We start from the raw sequence: 18,515 nt of genomic DNA, 5'->3' as shown, positions 1-18,515 counted from the left end.
GAAAATGAGATTTCAGCTGCTGTTACACAGTAAGTGACTTAAGGCCCATTTACACGCAAATATAATCGTTCAAAAGATAGGCTTTGGCGATTGTTTTGTGTAAGCTGCTAATAGACACTAATGTCCATTAGCAGCTTATCACCTTCATTTTGCATGTTAATGAGCCTCCAGGAGCTGTATGTAGAGAACAGCAGGTGGTCTGTTCTCTGCATACAGCTCTATTGTTCTCCCATGGGGCTGCAGCAGACTCTCTGCTAAATACAATGTAATCAGCGCTCCTGTGGAGAATTCAGCACCATGGACAGCAAACACAGCATGCTGTGTTATCTTAATTCAGGCTGAAGGATGGATTTTATGCATAGCTAAAAATCATTGTTCAGCGGAAGAGTGAAAGATGGGAGCATTTACACACAACGATTATCGCTCAAATGATGGCTTTTGAGCGAATTTGAGCGATAATTGTTGTGTGTAAATGGGCCTATACTATTAGCAGCAGCCACGTCTCTGTGTCCCCTCTGAATAGATTTCTATAGGCAGCATGAGATAACGGCTCCTCCTACACTGTTTGTGATCTGTCTTGGTTTCTTTGTTACTAGGCATGGATTTCATTTAACAACAGGCAATGGATAGCAAATAGGAGGAAGGAAGATGGCCAAGTTTGTGCCCGGAGACCTAGGGGTGAGCCCCTTCATCCTGCCTTTGCTGTAGAGTGGCACACTACGCCCACTATTGGTGTGGTGGTCTGGCGGGCTATCATATATGAAAGTCGGTCACCCGGCATCTTCCAGCAGGATACTACTTGGCCGCACACAACAAGGGTGTCACAGGAAGAACTTTGACATTGCCACACTTCTGTGGCTGCCAGATTTATCACCAATAGAACATGTACAAAACCATCTGGGACACCAACTTCGACAGCCTACGAGTTTGCACAATCTAGAAGCTCAGTTAAGGCATATGTGGACCGGTATGCTGCAGGATACCATATGGAACCTTAATGCTTCCATGCCCACCAGGTGACCCAACAGGGTACTAGAACCTCCCTTCAAGGGTTCAATTTTCTTTAATAAATTAGACTTTTCTCTGATATTGTAATCATTTACTTATAACAATGTTACAATGGCACATAGAAAGTTTCATTAGATTCCAACAACTCCTTCTAGGGGAGGAATTATTTTTGAGAAAGAGTGTATATTTTTATTTAGAGATTATTCTACAAAATAAATAGATTTATAAGCAATTTTGGGGGCCGACCTGTCAATCGTAGGTCAGGAGGATCTTTACTTAAAGTACACAATTTAATTCCATCCATGTACTGCTCAATATGTCATTACAGCAGATAGCGTCTTGTGGCAGGTCTTTCCCACACTCCCAGCTCGCCCCCAGCAGCCTCTATTATCTCCTCTATTGGAGGCTCCAGATGGACACACGTCCATTGTCCTCGCCGCTCTGTGATTGGCTGCTGAGTGTGGGAACCTCTTGTAAGGCCGCTCTCCACACAATATTATGCAGGGAGAGGGGTATATAGAGGGGAGGCTGCTCAGAAGTCAGCTACAAGTCTACAGACCCCCAGATACCGCACCATGACCCCATGTAATATGAGGATGCTGGAGCATCAGGCTGCCGGTGGGCTCAGAAAGGTAAGAGTCTTTACAGAAATGCTGTGCATGTAGACTTTTTTAGTGAATTTGCTGTATTACGGTCATGTTACAATACACTCATCTGAATCTGGCCTTAAAGTGCAGCTTCTCCAGAGTAACTAACCAACCCTCATGTCTTGTCTGCAGCTGAGGAAGCCGGCGATTGAGAAGATGCGGAGAGATCGGATTAACAGCAGCATTGAGCAGCTGCGCATCTTACTGGAGAAGGAGTTTCAGAGGCATCAGCTCCCCTCCAAACCGGAGAAAGCCGATATCCTGGAGATGACGGTCACCTTCCTGCAGCGGCACATGGCGGACAGTAAGTGTCTTGTCTACGCTCCTCACACCCCGTATGATTGTGACTGCCAGCAGATTGTAGCAGGTGATGGACGCTGTCACTGACATGTATGTCTCTCCTGTTCTAGATGTCCCAGCCTCCAGCCAGGCCCAGAGAGAAGGCTACTCCACCTGTGTCCAGGACTCCATCAGCTTCCTGTCCCAGCACAAACAGACCAAGCTCCAGATCCAGCTGCTGCAGAACCTCCCTGGGGCTCACGCTATGACATGCCAGCATGTACCCCCTCCTGTATCCCCCATCTACCAGACCCCCAGCAAACACAGCCCCCTGGACAGCAGTAAAGCCTTGTGGAGACCCTGGTAGTGACTGCATCCTCTTTTGTGGACCGAGAGCTCTGTGTCCCCCCGTATACCCGAGAGCTGGAGATGGGGTGTATTCTGTCTGTCACTAGTGTCTCACTATGTGATGGGAGAGACAGTTCTTTCTGAACATCAAGTAATTACTGTGTGATTTACTAGTCCATCATATAATCTGCTGTCACCGGCAGCTCTGCTATATGGACTTGGTTCTATACTGGTATATAGGTAGTTGTCTTCTATGAAGAAACCATCCTAGTCCTATATGGACATTATATGGATACTCCCAGTGATACAATGTATCAGATTATATGTACTGTGTGCTGCTCTATATATAGAGTAATCGTAAAATGTCATGTGCATTGTTTGTGTTCCTGGGCATTGTGTCAATATGTGACTGTACAGCCACCATGTCCTTTACTATAGTATTATTAATACTGGTCTGTGTCCCATATGAGGATAGTTAACAGGATATGGCTGCGCTGTTTTGCAATATTTGCAGGAATTGTTTCAGTATTTATTATATTAAAACATTTAACAAGTGCAATCCACTTGGGTATTGATGATATGTGATGTTTGTAGCCATTTCTCAGCTGTTAATCTAGATTTTTTTTTACTATTCAGTATGTACAGGAGTTGTCAGGATATTACATGTGACGTGTATTGTGTCATGCAGTATTTGCAGATGCTTATAAAATATTCATACTTCGTACATTAACTGAGTCATTGTCACGGATTGCAGATTATAAGCAATAAACATGTATTTTCAGAAAATTATGTTTTATTGTTCCATTTTTTTTTTAAACATCATCATTTGTTGTCCAGTGTGATGTTGGGTGGTTGGGGTCTGAATTCCAGTGATCATATGATAAATTGGTAATTGGTCACAGGTTTGATGCTCACAACATTGCTGACTTCATGAAGCCTGTACTGCTGCACATGGAGACCATAGGCTGGGTTCACACGGGGCAGATTTGCAGCTGAAATTCCGTCCGGAATTTCACTGGGGCAAATTCACCTGCGGCCACTAATCCCTGAATCAGCCAGCTATCTGGACGAGATTTGTCAAAAATCCCGTCCTCACCGGACGGCCAATTCATCGCGGCAAAGCTGGCAGAAACCTGCGCTGCGGTGCGGATTCTCCAGCCGCAGAATGTCAATTTTTGTTTTCCGTTGCAGCCGTGCTCTCCTCTATGGGAGTGCCGTCCGCAACGGAAAAGCATGCAGCCAAGCCACTCCAAAACCCGCAGCTAAGTGCCGTGGGTTTTAGAGGTGTGCTTTCCCGGCAGAAATCTTGCTTTTTTTTCTGCGACAAACCACGAGATTTACTGCGGGATTCCACCCTGTGAGAACCCAGCCTTAAAGAGCATTCCTCATCTCTCCTAATATATCTATTTTTATAAATACTTGCATTCCCTGTGAAATAACAATTCTGGGTAATTTTTTCTTCAAAGGGTGCATTCACATCTGCAATGGGGATTCTGCTTTCCTCCTCCATTCAGGAAGCAGGAAAGGGGAATCCCCACAGCTGAACGGTTCCATCTATGAATGTTCTATTGACTATAATGGGGTCCGCTCGCTGACCGCCCGGTAATGTCTACGTTCTATCGACTATAATGGGGTCCCCCCACTGACTGCCCATCTGGCTGACTCTTGGATGGAAAAAAAAGTGCTGCATGCAGCGCTTTTTCTTCCAGATTGTGCAGCCCCATCTGTGACGACTGGAGGTTCTGACGCTAATGTGAAACCCCTCAAATCTGGTGTTTTTTCATTCCTCTGTTATTACTTCTAGAAATATATTAATAAACTGAGAACTGTGCATTACCATTTTACTTGTCAAAGGGGTGTGTCTCTACAGTCTGACAATGTCAGCATGAACTGGACCGTGTCAGAGTGTGTAAGGGTCCTTTGAAACAGAATGATTATCATTTAAAAAGCGTTCAAATGAGTGAAAATGAAAGATAATTGTTCGGTCTAAACATGAGCCAATGACTGAACGATGAACGATAATGGTTCACTTTTCCTCATTTTATGCAGGCATAATAATCATCATTGGCTCGTTGACTTATCGTTCTGTTATAAAGCAATTATTCAGCTCATCTAAAAGAACCCTAAGGGCACCTCTCCAACTGGGATCACCCTGGAGCAATTTATTCATAAATTTCTAGTAGGAACGGCACAATACAGAGATCTATAATAAGATGCACCGAGATTGTTATATTATGGGGAATCAATTATTTAGTAAAATAAACATGTCAGGAATGATGACAAATCCTCTTTAAAAGGAAACTGTCACCATGTTCATGCTGCCCGAAGCAAACCACAGGCAGCATGACCCGGGACAGATATGTACACTGCGCCCGCCCGTGCACGTCATATTCTGAAACACTGTGGCACTTCTAAATAAACATACTTTGAAGCTTGATTTTGAGTGGTGCTCCAGTTCAGGGGGTTGGGGCTGCGCTGGGCTCTCCCAGCCTGCATCATCTAGAGTGACAGCTCTCTTCATGCTTGTGTATAAGAAGAGAGCTGTCTCCCCAGGCGATCTAGGTGGGGAGAGGATGGTGAAGCCCCGTCCCCATGACTCGGAGTGCTGTTCAAAATCAAACCTCAAAGTACGTTTATTCTGAATCGCCGCAGTGTACATACCTGTCTTGGGTTAATGCTGCCTGTGGTCAGGTCAGCATGCAACTGGTGATAGGTTCCCAGTATGGAAGTCCGCCCCTGCTGGCCAGGTCCAGATGTGCAATAGATTGCTTTGTTCCCACTGATTTTAATGGGAGTGAAACCGTATATCACATTTTCGGCTTGGCTGCATTGACAGCAGGCCGGAGTATCAGCTGATCGGTGGGGATCATGAGCAGCAGATTCCCGCTGATTTGCTATTGATGACCTGACCTATCTTGAGGATAGGTCATCAGTAGTAAAAGGTGAAAAACCCATCTAATGGAGCAACAAAACATATACACTGTGCTATATCTAGTGTGGGCTTGGGAGTGGAATACAATACTGTGATTCTCTCTTTGGTATTCTTTGAAGCCCTGTGTTCTGCTCCTCCACCTTAGACCCTGTATGAAGTGTAACACAATGCAGCCTATTAATCAAGGTCTGCACAGCAAACGTCACAAGTTTGGCACAAAGGCAAAGTTGCCACTTTTTGGGCATTTACACAGCAAGCTGAAATTTTTTCTGGTTTTAGGGGCTGGAGCTGCACATGGCCTGTCACATTTACTATATTCTACATAAGAAAGTGGAGTAAATTATAGCAAAAACTACTAAAGCTCAAAGCTGGCATAGATTTTCATCCGGCACACAGACATGCCGCTAAAAGAGACAAATGCATTAGGTTGGAGCTTGCAGCTGGGCACAGGGTGTAAAACGTAGGTCTAAGTAAATGGGTTCCACTGCATCAGTTTTGCTGGATTGTTCCCTTGAAGGGGTTGCCTGATTAGTTGATAAAATTACCCAGTTTTCACCCATCTGCACGTAGACGCTTTGTAGAAGCGAATGGGCTGCAGGTCGCACATTCACAGATGTGAATGAATGGAGCCGCGCATATGCCACTGGCAGCCCATTCGCTTCTACATTATGGGCAATATTCAGAAAACATCCTGCATTGGGAATAGGGGGAACACAGGTCCACCGTTTTCACAATCAGTGGGGGTCCGAGTGGTCAGACCCCACTGATCTATCAGTTTTCACCCATCCAGTGGGGTCTGACTAGGATCTCTACTACAAATGCTAACAGGGCTCATAGTATTGACTGTGCGCACCGCATGGGCTGACAACATTTAACCCTATTACTCAATAGTGTATATGTTTAGGTTGAGGCGGACAAGTTATTTAATGTATATGGCCCACATTGGAGAAGAAACAAGTATTGTTATCAAGATTATTAAAGGGGTAGTGTCATCAGACAACTTCTTTCAGAATATGGCACCAAAATCAGCTGATTTTGCCAGGGTAAACCACGGCCAGCCAGGAATATCCTGCTGCCAGGAATCGTACCATAGTATTACATGATGGCCATTCAGATGAATTGCCACCTTGTAATTCAGGAATAGTACAAAACCTGTCAGAAAGGAGTTCTGGCTCATATATGGGGGTCCCTAATATGGCATCTGAACAGGGGTTGTGTTCTTAGCACAACCTCTTTAAGATGCATGAAACAGCTAATTACTTGAAGATAAGATCTCACTGTGCTTAATTGGATTTCTTGCTCTAATATAAATGGATTTCCTAGATAAGGGTGTAATGATATCTCCAGCATCCACATTGCCCATTCTATCTTCCTGTTTGATGCTGAGGATAATGAGGTGTCACTGGGATATCTGAAATGTCTTATCACATCTCCACACCCTCTGTCCCCAGAGCCTCTTATATCCAGCAGATGTGGCTATCACATATCACAGCAGACAGAGGGGAAATGTAATTCAATTAGAAAATCATCAAATATTCACAAACTAATAGCTTTAACTAAATAAACAACTACAAATTGAATTTTAGTTAGTTACATATCACTTTTGCTTTAAACAAAATTTTACCTTGCAGGACTACAGCATTGGATACAGAATTTGATTATTATATGCTGTATTATATACGAAATATTATAAATGGAATTTTCAGCAGCAGCTGTAGATTGTATAATGATGTTCTGCAGTAGCTTGTAATGCAGTACCTGATGTATGTGCGGTATTAAGTTCTGCAGCAGCTGAGGTGAGTATTATGAGGTTCTGCATTATTGTGAGATACATTTAATAAATATAGTAAGACTGTATTGCAAAAAAGACAAAAATGTGTAGGGCAGCTGCTTGTGGAGCCTCACAAGTCTCACATTTGGAAATACTGTATACTACATATTATAGCTGCTGAAGAACCTCTTATTTAAAGACTAATGGTCCGTGTGAAAGAAATTGCTGCATGTCCTATTGTTGCCATTTTCACGGACGAGAGTATCACATGCAATATGCAAGGTTGATGGAGGTCAGACAGCACACAAACAGGTGTCATTATATATTGGCACATGTCTGAAAATGCCCTGATTGACTGGTCCTGACAACAGAATTTGATGATTTTAAGAATATTTCTCGCTGTGCATGGATGTCAATAAGAAATGACCATTTATTTATATTATTACATGATTATAACTATTAGAGTTGATGACTTTTACATGTGGGAGATACGTTTCCAGATGTTATTACTGTTCCTCCTGCGATCCTCCTATATTCCATACTACACGGTTAATGAGCATTAGAACATTTTGCTGCTCTCACACATAATAATGGATGTATAGTAAAAGTAGCAGTGGTCAGTGCAATATGTCATTACAGCAGATAGCGTCTTCTGCAGGTCTTTCCCACACTCCCAGCTCGCCCCCAGCAGCCTCTATTATCTCCTGTATTGGAGGTACCAGATGGACACACGTCCATTGTCCTCGCTGCCGTGTGATTGGCTGCTGAGTGTGGGAACCTGCGCTCCCTCTGATCCTCACACATTATTATGCAGGGAGAGGGGTATATAGAGGGGTCTCTGTGCCTCCCGGGCTTCATCACGGCCAGAGAGGACACAGCCGCACTCACTGACTGATGGCACCTTACAGCGACATGCAGAGCGCTGCTAGTGATCCCCACAGCAGGCAGCCCAGGAGAGTAAGTGCTCATTATATCTTCTCTCATAGCATCAAATGTTTCCTCCATCACCATAAAGTGCAGCTTCTCCAGAGTAACTAACCAACCCTCATGTCTTGTCTGCAGCTGAGGAAGCCGGCGATTGAGAAGATGCGGAGAGATCGGATTAACAGCAGCATTGAGCAGCTGCGCATCTTACTGGAGAAGGAGTTTCAGAGACATCAGCTCCCCTCCAAACCGGAGAAAGCCGATATCCTGGAGATGACGGTCACCTTCCTGCAGCGGCACATGGCGGACAGTAAGTGTCTTGTCTCCGCTCCTCACACCCCGTATGATTGTGACTGCCAGCAGATTACTGCAGGTGATGGACGCTGTCACTGACATGTATGTCTCTCCTGTTCTAGATGTCCCAGCCTCCAGCCAGGCCCAGAGAGAAGGCTACTCCACCTGTGTCCAGGACTCCATCAGCTTCCTGTCCCAGCACAAACAGACCAAGCTCCAGATCCAGCTGCTGCAGAACCTCCCTGGGGCTCACGCTATGACATGCCAGCATGTACCCCCTCCTGTATCCCCCATCTACCAGACCCCCAGCAAACACAGCCCCCTGGACAGCAGTAAAGCCTTGTGGAGACCCTGGTAGTGACTGCATCCCCTTCTGTGGACCGAGAGCTCTGTGTCCCCCCTTATACCCGAGAGCTGGAGATGGGGTGTATTCTGTCTGTCACTAGTGTCTCACTATGTGATGGAAGAGACAGTTCTTTCTGAACATCATGTAATTACTGTGTGATTTACTAGTCCATCATATAATCTGCTGTCACCTGCAGCTCTGCTATATGGACTTGGTTCTATACTGGTATATAGGTAGTTGTCTTCTATGAAGAAACCGTCCTAGTCCTATATGGACATTTATGGATACTCCCAGTGATACAATGTATCAGATTATATGTACTGTGTGCTGCTCTATATATAGAGTAATCGTAAAATGTCATGTGCATTGTTTGTGTTCCTGGGCATTGTGTCAATATGTGACTGTACAGCCACCATGTCCTTTACTATAGTATTATTAATACTGGTCTGTGTCCCATATGAGGATAGTTAACAGGATATGGCTGCGCTGTTTTGCAATATTTGCAGGAATTGTTTCAGTATTTAATATATATCAGACCTGCAGTACAAAGCATTGCAGAATAATGTTGGTTAAACCTTCAGCCTGATGTATACAGTAGATATTATGTATCATCCAGTTCTGTAAATACTACAGACTTCTCTATAGTAATATGTTTTCTCAATGAAGATGGAACATATTGTTATCTTCAGTATATAGATGTACTGTGTACATCGCCGCCTGCAGTTCACTGTAACTAGTGGTAATTGTCCTGTGTATTATAACTATGTTACATCTATCTAATAAATTTAGAATATTGTAAATTCTGTGAATTGTACGGTATGTGATATGTATTATGGAGCATTATATTCCATGATTTACTTATATAATGTATGCAATACTTGCAGCAAATATTAGAAAGTTACTTTATGTTTGACATTCACCGTATTCTGGAATATTTGTCAGTATTTCATTAGTTATAACACTTGTCTGTATTATATAATAGTTGCAAGTAACTGGAAATTCTTCTTATTAGAGAAGGTTTGGTTGTCAAATATATTTAGATAAATTGTACACAATAAAATAAGTTTATCAATAATTTGTCATTGCTGTTGTGATATTATTTCACTAGTACCGCAGTATCCTCTGCCCATCCCCCACCAAAGTTTTTTTTCTCACTTGCAGAAATGAACTATAGACCAGCGATCTGGTTATACTAATAAATGTGTCAGACTGATAGGCTGTTTTAAAGCCCCCTCCCCTCATTCCCGTATGAAGTTGGCAGTGAACATCCTTAAAGGTGTATTCCAGGCATTGAACCCCTTGTAGTACTGAGGATAGGTCATCAGTAGTGGAGTGGCAGGCGTCTGCCGCTTGGGACCCCTAGTAATCAGCAGACCTCAGATCCTCCACTTAGTTCTGCAAGGGGTTAAATGCCCAGAATACCTCTTTAAGACAATGCTCATCCCCTTCCTGGGAAACATGCCAGGGGTTATCAAATGCATCACTTTCCTATATTCAATACTGAGTCCCTTTTTAGGACCTCACACAGTAGAATATGTCATCCTCTTTGCTGTACAGGATGATGGGATCTCATGGGGATGTTGGAGGTTTATAATCACACTTCCACATCTTCTGTCCCTGGAGGCCTGGGCCTGGACTCATATCGAGCACATGTGGCATACATCAGTATCGCACAGCATCAGTCCATTGTAATTAAACATGAACATGCTTCTAACAGCCCTTTTAGGCAAGCCAATTCTGAACGAGCGAGGGATGTCACCGCTAACTTGTTCGGACTCATTCAGTCTGTTTGGACTGGTAGATCAGCAATGAGGATCATTCACTTTTTGTTCACATTCGTATGTCAGGAGGGGTAACATCTCTACTAAGGGAGAGCACCAAGAAGGTGAGTAAGGAGACTTGTAAGGTCATCCATGCTCCTCTAGGTAATATGCAAATAAGGAAGATGGAACACTACCTCTGCAGCACCACCTATTGGATGGCAGCATTCCTTGAAATCAATACTTGACCCTTTATACAGGTCTGTAGAGCAAGAATTGGGAATTTAAAAGCAAGCCAGAATCCATACACAAACAGCTGTTTCGGGATTTTTGCCCCTCATTAGTGTGCAATGGGATCCTGGACCACCCTGACCCATGTCACAGGCCTCTCATTAGGCGAGCCAAGATCCTACTGTACACTGAGGAGAGGCAAACCCCTCGAAAACAGCTGTCTTTGTATGAATTCGGGCTTGGTTTTAAATTTCCAATCTTTGCTCTACAGACTTGTATAAAGGGTCTGACATTGATTTGAAGGAATGCCGCCATCCAATAGGTGGCGCTGCAGAGGTATTGTTCCATCTTCCTTATTTGCACAATCCTATGTGAAATATTGAATGAGCGTTGTTTAAATGCAATGATAAATGTACGAGCCAACAACAATTTTTAGTCCTGCTAAAACTAAATGCCAAATGAAAAGTGCACAATTCTAAGGCCTTATGCACACGGCCGTGCGGAATACTGCAGCGGAGTCTGTCACAGCGCCCCCCCAAAGACCCTATACTTACCTCCGGATCCGCTGAGCAAAGCCCCGCATGACACTCCGGCGCGCATGCGCAGTACAGCGCATGACGCGCTGTCCGTGTCACATGACCCACTGGCAGCATCATATGATGTGCTCTGCGGTGGGCGGGGCGCATATTCACGCTATACTTCCGCTGTGATACAGCGGAGGTATAGCATGACGGGTGGCTTCCATTGACTACAAATAGGACATGCTGCGGAATTCCGCAGCATGTACATTGAGCTATTAGGATCAATAGAACACGGCAGAAATCCGGCCATGGGCATTAGGCCTAAAGATTATGGTTACAGTGTAAGGCTCAAGGCTTGGCAGTTGCAGATTGTATGAACCCTTTCCAATCCAATTTTGGATTCAGGGTTTCCTAAAAGGCTTTCTATTTTTGCTGTTATACAATGGCTCTATCTGCTGGCTAAAGCCCGTGTGTGTGCGCCAGAGAGTCTCCGACAGCGGAGTGGCTGGCAATAGGTGGTAAGAATACCCTGTCGGATGTCTTCTGACATTGGAGCTGTACAAACTTCAATCAGAATGCAGGAAGATATCAGACAGTAGATTGGAAAGGGTTAATAGCACAGAGGTTGGTAGTTACTAATAGCAGCAGAACAATTTATAGCAGGGGTCCCCAACTCCAGTCCTCAGGGACCACCAACAGGTCATGTTTTCAGGATATCCTATGATGAGTACACCTGTGGCAATGTCTGAGGCACCGACAATAATTACATCACCTGTGCAATACTGAGGAAATCCTGAAAGCATGACCTGTTGGCGGTCCCTGAGGACTGGAGTTGGGGAACACAGATCTATAGTAGTGGGCGGTTGCAGTATATACAATCTCTTAAGGTTATACAGCATATTGATTGCAGTAGCCTGCAGGAGCAACTTACATTACGTAACTTGGTGGAGCACCCCCAAAGTCTGTGGTCATAGACTGCAATATTTCCCCAGGGGTTATTTAGAGTTAACCATACCAACATTTCTGCAGGAGGATGTTTGGAGCCACTCAAGTTCTCCAGGGATATACACCGTTACATGTTTTATCAGGCCCAACAGTTCAACATGTTCAGTGCAGGTCAACATGACAGAGTGGTGGGCTACCACCCATCAGATTATCTGGATCAGCAGCTCTAAAATGGCTCGCCAGTGGGACCCAACCCAACTCACAGACCAGGTCAGTTGATGCTGCTGCTTGTTGTGCAACCAGTCACTGCCACACATCACACTCAATGTGCACAATGCTATTAAAGGGAACCTTTCACCAACTATAAGCACCATTAACTAAGCTATTATACTCATAGTTTAGGTGATATGGTCTGGGGAGCCTCTTTTCATACTCATTCGGCCCTCCATTTTTGCGGTGCGACTGGTGAATTCAGTGCACGCAGGTGTGACTCTTCAGAAGCCTGTGCACAAGAAGGGATGTCAAGGGGAGCAGGTGAGGTGTCCCTCTAACCCCCAGAGGTAGGCAATGGGCTGGTGAAACACTGGTGGGCATCTCTGGGAGTGAGAGGCTAAGTTCCGATCTGCATATGATGGTGGAGGTGTCATTATGGCTTCATTGTCAGGTTTCGACCATACCGATTCAATGCTGGACCGAGGCTGGAAATAGACCCAGGGAGTTGTGGTATAATATAAGGTCTAGGGGAAGTATTAAAAGGCTTGGACCCAGGAGTGCTGCTCATTTCAACTATAATAACGGTGAACAAGGTAATACCCAAATACCCGTGTTTGAAGTTCAAGACTTGTAGCCCAATCACATGAACTGGGTGATATCATTCTCACAGTCCCCGTCAACTGGGAAAAGGAAAGTCAACCAAGTAATCTTCCTGCAACATGGACACAAGAGCTGGACAAGACTCTTTGAGGTCGTCCAATATAAGACCCAGAGGGTTTCTTTTTGGTGCTGCTAGTTTGACTCATTGAGGTAGCTGACTCTGGTCTCTGTGTAGCAGTGATACAGCAGCGTCTAGTTTCTCCCCGAAGGGCTACTTCCCAGCAGTCTACTGTCTTCCAAAACTCCCGCAGGGCAATCAGTCTCTCCCTGGTGTACGATAACAGCGGACCTCCTCCGCAGACCCTTTTATTTTTTCTCAGGTTTAGGGCTTGTTCACATGGGCGTTATTTTGATGCGATGTAAGAGAGTCAAAAAATCGCATCAGAAAGAACAAATGGTTTCCTATGGGTTCTTTCAGACAAATGATTTTTTGACACGCGTAAAATATTGTGTGTTATTTCAACGCCGAACTTTCTTGGTGCGCTAAAGGATAGGTCATGTCCTATCTTTTGACGGACCAATGCAGGAGGCTCCAATAGACTCCTATGGGAGTGTTCCGAAAAAGAGAGGGGAAAGGACATTGCTAAGCAAAGACAGGTACCTCTGGTGATGTATTTAACCCATTAAGGACCAAGCGCTATAAGTTTATGGCGCTTGGCCTTGGGCTTTAATCTAGCCAATAGTAGAAATACAGCGTGGGATTAAAGCCTCTGCACCTGCAATCAAGCAGAAGCAGGTCGGTCGTCAGCTGTTAGTTACAGCTGATAACCCGGAGGAGAAGGGAGAAGTGGTTTTTAAACACTTCTGCCTTCTCCTTTTCCTAGTACACAGCACTCAATGGGCGCTACGTACTAAGAAGCAAAAGTGGAAGTACTTCTTCCAGTACACAAGCCGGCGATAACATGAACGCCAGAATTCCCTGGCATAGTAGATCTGCAGGGTTCCTGATCAGCTCTGCCAGTGACTAATGTCACTACAGGGGAATATTTTCCCCTGTAATTGGGTCTCCTATGGATGCCCCAGCTACAGTGGAAAAGTGTCAAATAAAAAAAAACCCAAAAACATGTGAATGTCCCCCAGAGGTCTTATATGACGTTATGGGGTAGATAGATAGTAAAAAAAAAATAGTTACCTAAATAAGTAAGAAAAAATTACAGAATAAAATAAAAAAATATATACATAAAAAAGAAAATGACCCAAAGCCGACGCCAACCAAAATGACCGCCGTATGTGTCCTGTAATACAAAACCATACATATTGTATATCAAAACGTCCAAAATAAAATGAGGAACCTAATGCCATACTTTAATTTAGCGTAAATATTCATATAAAAAAAAACTATAAATGTTAAAAAAGGTAGTTTTTTTTAGCTTTTTACCCCTAATAAAACTAAAAAATGGAAAAAAAAAGGCAGTGAAAAAGATGTAAAAAAATAGCCTTATATGTCATGGGGGAAGAAAATGCAGGGAAAATAATTTTGGTAGCTGAAGGAAAAAAAATAGGGCAGTAAAACCACCACATGGTAATCATTAGGGTACAAAACAGCCTGGTTCTTAACCCCTTAGTGACCAAGCCTGTTTGTGCCTTAATGACCAGGCCAAATTTTGGAAATCTGACATGTGTCACTTTTACATGGATTAACACCGTTAAGGTTTTGCATATCCAAGCGATTCTGACATTGTTTTTTCGCCACATATTGTACTTCATTTAGGCGGAAAAAATAGACCGATCGATTTAGTGTATATTTATTAAGAGCGCCAAAATTGGGAACATTTTGAAAAAAATCGTCATTTTTTTCACATTTCCAACTGCAATATCTCAAATATGTGCAAACATAATATAGAAATTTTTGATAAGATATATATTTCCATCTGTTTACTTTATTCTGGGCGCACATTGGAAAAACCTGCGGTTTTTTTTAACCATTTAAAAGACGTACAAATTTAACATTAATTATTAACATTTTGAGGAACACTTTATTTTCCTGCACCAAGCCAAGATTGCAAAGGTTCATAGGTGTCAGAATGATAGTTACCCCCCACAAATGACCCCATTTTAAAAACTACACCCTTTAGGCCTCATGTCCACGGGGAAAATCAGGCCCGCTACGGATTCTACATGGAGAATCCGTAGCGGGTCCCTCCTGCCCCGCGGACATGAGCGCTTAAAATAAGAATTAATAAAAATTAACTTACCCGCAGCGGGCTGGGCACGTCTTCTCTTCCTCACGGCCGGATCTTCTTTCTTCGGCCGGCGGATGTACTCGGCACGTCGGCGGCGTGCCGCGAGCATGCGCCGGGCACATCCGCCGAGCTGAAGCAAGAAGATCCGGCCGTGAGGAAGAGAAGATGTGCCCGGCCCGCTGCGGGTAAGTTATTCTTATTTTAGGTCTCCCGCGGATCCGGACGGCTTCCATAGAAGCCTGCGGGAGCCGTCCCCGTGGGAAATCCGCACGAAAATGGAGCATGTTGCGTTTTTTTACATGCTCCATTTTTTAAAAATTCACTTTTATTGACCATCCGCGGGTATTTATCTACCCGCGGGTGGTCAATGCATCCCTATGGGGTGCGGATCCGCGGGCGGGAGAAGAGTTAAAATCCGCTGCGGATTTTAATTCTTCTTTTGCCCGTGGACATGAGGCCTTAACCCCTTAACGACCAGCCCATAGTGTTTTTACGTCCTCCCGAAGTGGGCTTTATTCTCTGAGAACGTAAAAACATGTGTCCTGCAAAGAATAAAGCCCCTCGGGCTCTCGACGTGACAGATCCATGCTGTCGGTGCCCGCAGGTAGCCGACAGCATGGAGCTGTCATCCCGGGCTGCAGGGACCCCCCCCCCTGGCAATGCGATCGGCGCTATCCAATCGATAGCGCCAATCGCATAAAAATTACAAAAAGTTCAAAAAAAGTTAAAGATTCAGCTGCCCTGATGGATCGGATCCATCAGGGCAGCTGAAATTACTCACCCGGGTCCGCAGCACTGCTCCCCGCTCTCCTGGTCCTCCGGGCCCCGAAGCTGGTCTTCTGCGCATGCGCGCCAGGCGGCATTACGTCAGCCGCATGCGCAGAAGGCCTGGCGGCCCGGGAAATTTAAAGTCTCCTGGCTCCCGGCTCCTGTAGATAGCCGGGAGGCAGGAGATGTCAGCGGGGACCGCAGTGAGTGGTCCCCGGTATCGCGATTGCTGTTATCCAATGGATAACGGCGATCGCGGAAAAGTGAAGAAAAAAGTTAAAAAAAGAAAAGCTTCACCTCCCCTCATGGATCGGATCCATGAGGGGAGGTGAAAATACTCGCCCCCCTTCCTCCGTGTCCTCTGGCCGGTGTTGGACCCTCCACTGGCTTCTGCGCATGCGCCAATGTGGTGCGCATGCGCAGAAGGCCAGCGAGCCCGGCAAATTCAAAATCTCCCTGCACCCGGCTGTCACAGATAGTCAGTCATATGACAGTCATATGATCACTGTTATCCATCGGATAATGGTGATCATATAAAGTTAAAAAGTAAAAAAAAAAAAAGTTAAAAGTTAAAAAAAGTTTAAAAAGTTAAGTTTCATCTCCCCTTACGGATCGTATCTGTAAGGGGGGATGAAATTACGTACCTAAGGTCCCGGATTTGTTCCCTGGTGGGATGTTGATCCGTGGACCTTACCCCAGCTTCAGCGCATGCGCCCGTCAGCATGATGGTGGAGGCATGCGCAAAAGTGAAAGATTGGCCAAGAAATATAAAATCTCCCTGCTGCTGGCTACCAAAGGTAGCCAAGAGCCTGGAGATGTCATGGGGAGACGCGGTATGCGGTTACTGGTCACGTGATCGCCGTTATCCAATGCATAATGGCGATCACGTAAAAGTTCTTAAAAAAGTGGAAGTTTCATCTCCCCTCACCGATGCGATCGGTGAGAGGAGATGAAACATCTTCTCAGAGGCTTCCGCATTTGAATCCAGATGCGATTATCCTCCATGGATCCTGCCGGCTACTGGGTATGCGCCCGCCGGCAAAATGCCGGACACATTCGCAGGAGCCGGGGAGCCCAGGAAATTCTAAATCTCCTTGCTCCCAGCGACTAACGGTCGCTGAGTGCTTGGAGCAGTGACCGGTGGCCTCGTTGAGCGGTCCCCGGTCACGTGATAAATGAGCAATATAACATTAGGCCAGTCACGCATGACCGGAGAGGAATTACGGGTTCTGCATAAGCTTGATCAGCGGTAATCCACGGATCAATCAGATGCATTGGATTACACAATTCCCCCCAATTAGCGGGTCGGAATTACGTAATCCACTCGCAGAAACAGAACACGGCATGCTATATTTTACCGTGGATATCCGTGACCTAAAGCCCATTGTGCTCTATGACCGCGGATATACTTGCAGTCCATGTGCAAACACATTGTGAACGGGCTGCGGGTACCCGGGCCATCTCTAAGCAACGACGCGGAAAATATAAACAAAAAACAGTGTACTGCACATGTCCGCCTGTGTGAGTAGGCAGTTATGCGCAGTACATTACGTGGCCGTACGCAGGGTCATGTCTGGGATCCGCTGCGGGCCTCCGTAAGCAGATTCTGAATACGGCCGTGAGAGCCCAGCGTTATTTGGATCGCTACCTGTAATCCGTAATTTACAAGAAGCCCCGGGAACGCTCGCCTTCATGCAGTTCCAGGAGCAGCTTGTTGAGCGCCTTCTGTGTGAGACCGCTGCACCGCAGCAAGATTATAAAGCCTCAGAGCGCCACTTTTTACACCCCATCCCCGCCGCTGGGGGCCTTAGGTACCTAATTTCATCTTTCCTCATGGATATGATCCATGAGGGCAGATGAAACAACCTTTTTTTTTTTCTTTTTTTTACACTTTTTAAACTTTTACATGATCGCTGCTATCCAATGGATAGCAGCGATCATGTGACCGGGATCTGCATACTGCTGCTCCCGGTGACAGCTCCCTGCTCTCGGCTACTCATACTAGCCGGGAGCAGGGAGTTTTTAAATTTCCCGGGCCTCCCGGCTCTCTGCGCATACACGTGACGTAATGCGTCTGACGCACATGCACAGACGCCGGCGGCAGGGCCGGGCAGAACGAAGAAGACGTCGGACAGCGCGGAGGACGGGAGGTGAGTATTCTCAGCTCCCCTTACACATCCGATCCGTAAGGGGAGCTGAAACTTTAACTTTTTAAAACTTTTCACTGCCTTTACCGCGATTGCCGGGATCGCATGACCGGTAGTGGGGTCATCAGGCCCAGGATGACAGATCCATGCTGTCGGCTACCTCCGGTAACCGGCAGCAAGGAGCTGTCACGTCCAGGGCCTGCAGGGCTGTCATTCCCAGAGGATGCATATTTTTACGTTCTCTGGGAATTAAGCCCAGCAGGCCAGGACGTAAAAAGGCAATGGGCTGCTCACTAAGGGGTTAAGGGGTGAAAGTAATTAAATAGTACTTCTGCCAAAGAGGAATTTCGGGGGTTGTCACGTTATTTCACCGCAGCCAGCTGTCTGAATGGACAATAAAATTGTGCAGAATAGCCGAGGTTTTTTAGCACAGCTATCAGAGCGTCAAAATTACGCTTCTGTGAACTAGCCCTTAGCATGCACAGCCCCCTTCCCAGCTTCTGGTCCATGGTTGCACACCAGAACCAGCCACTCCTTG

The 18,515-nt window shown here is 45.4% G+C and overlaps 2 protein-coding genes across 2 annotated transcripts; both read left to right on the top strand.

Annotated features, from left to right (window-relative positions):
- Window positions 1–1,569: 1,569 nt before the first annotated feature.
- LOC136631418 (transcription factor HES-5-like) lies at window positions 1,570–3,022 on the top strand. The gene is made up of 3 exons (XM_066605705.1): window positions 1,570–1,640; window positions 1,788–1,959; window positions 2,066–3,022. Exons 1-3 carry the CDS (start codon window positions 1,584–1,586, stop codon window positions 2,299–2,301), a joined length of 465 nt encoding a protein of 154 aa, XP_066461802.1. The 5' UTR covers window positions 1,570–1,583; the 3' UTR covers window positions 2,302–3,022.
- Window positions 3,023–7,852: 4,830 nt separating this feature from the next.
- LOC136631417 (transcription factor HES-5-like) lies at window positions 7,853–9,120 on the top strand. The gene is made up of 3 exons (XM_066605703.1): window positions 7,853–7,942; window positions 8,048–8,219; window positions 8,326–9,120. Exons 1-3 carry the CDS (start codon window positions 7,880–7,882, stop codon window positions 8,559–8,561), a joined length of 471 nt encoding a protein of 156 aa, XP_066461800.1. The 5' UTR covers window positions 7,853–7,879; the 3' UTR covers window positions 8,562–9,120.
- The last annotated feature ends 9,395 nt before the right edge of the window (window positions 9,121–18,515 follow it).

Source organism: Eleutherodactylus coqui, chromosome 6 (genome assembly GCF_035609145.1).
Source record: "Eleutherodactylus coqui strain aEleCoq1 chromosome 6, aEleCoq1.hap1, whole genome shotgun sequence".
Classification (NCBI taxonomy): Eukaryota; Metazoa; Chordata; class Amphibia; order Anura; family Eleutherodactylidae; genus Eleutherodactylus; species Eleutherodactylus coqui.
Note: the sequence above shows the minus strand (reverse complement) of the source record. Positions and strands in the feature narration are given on the sequence as shown.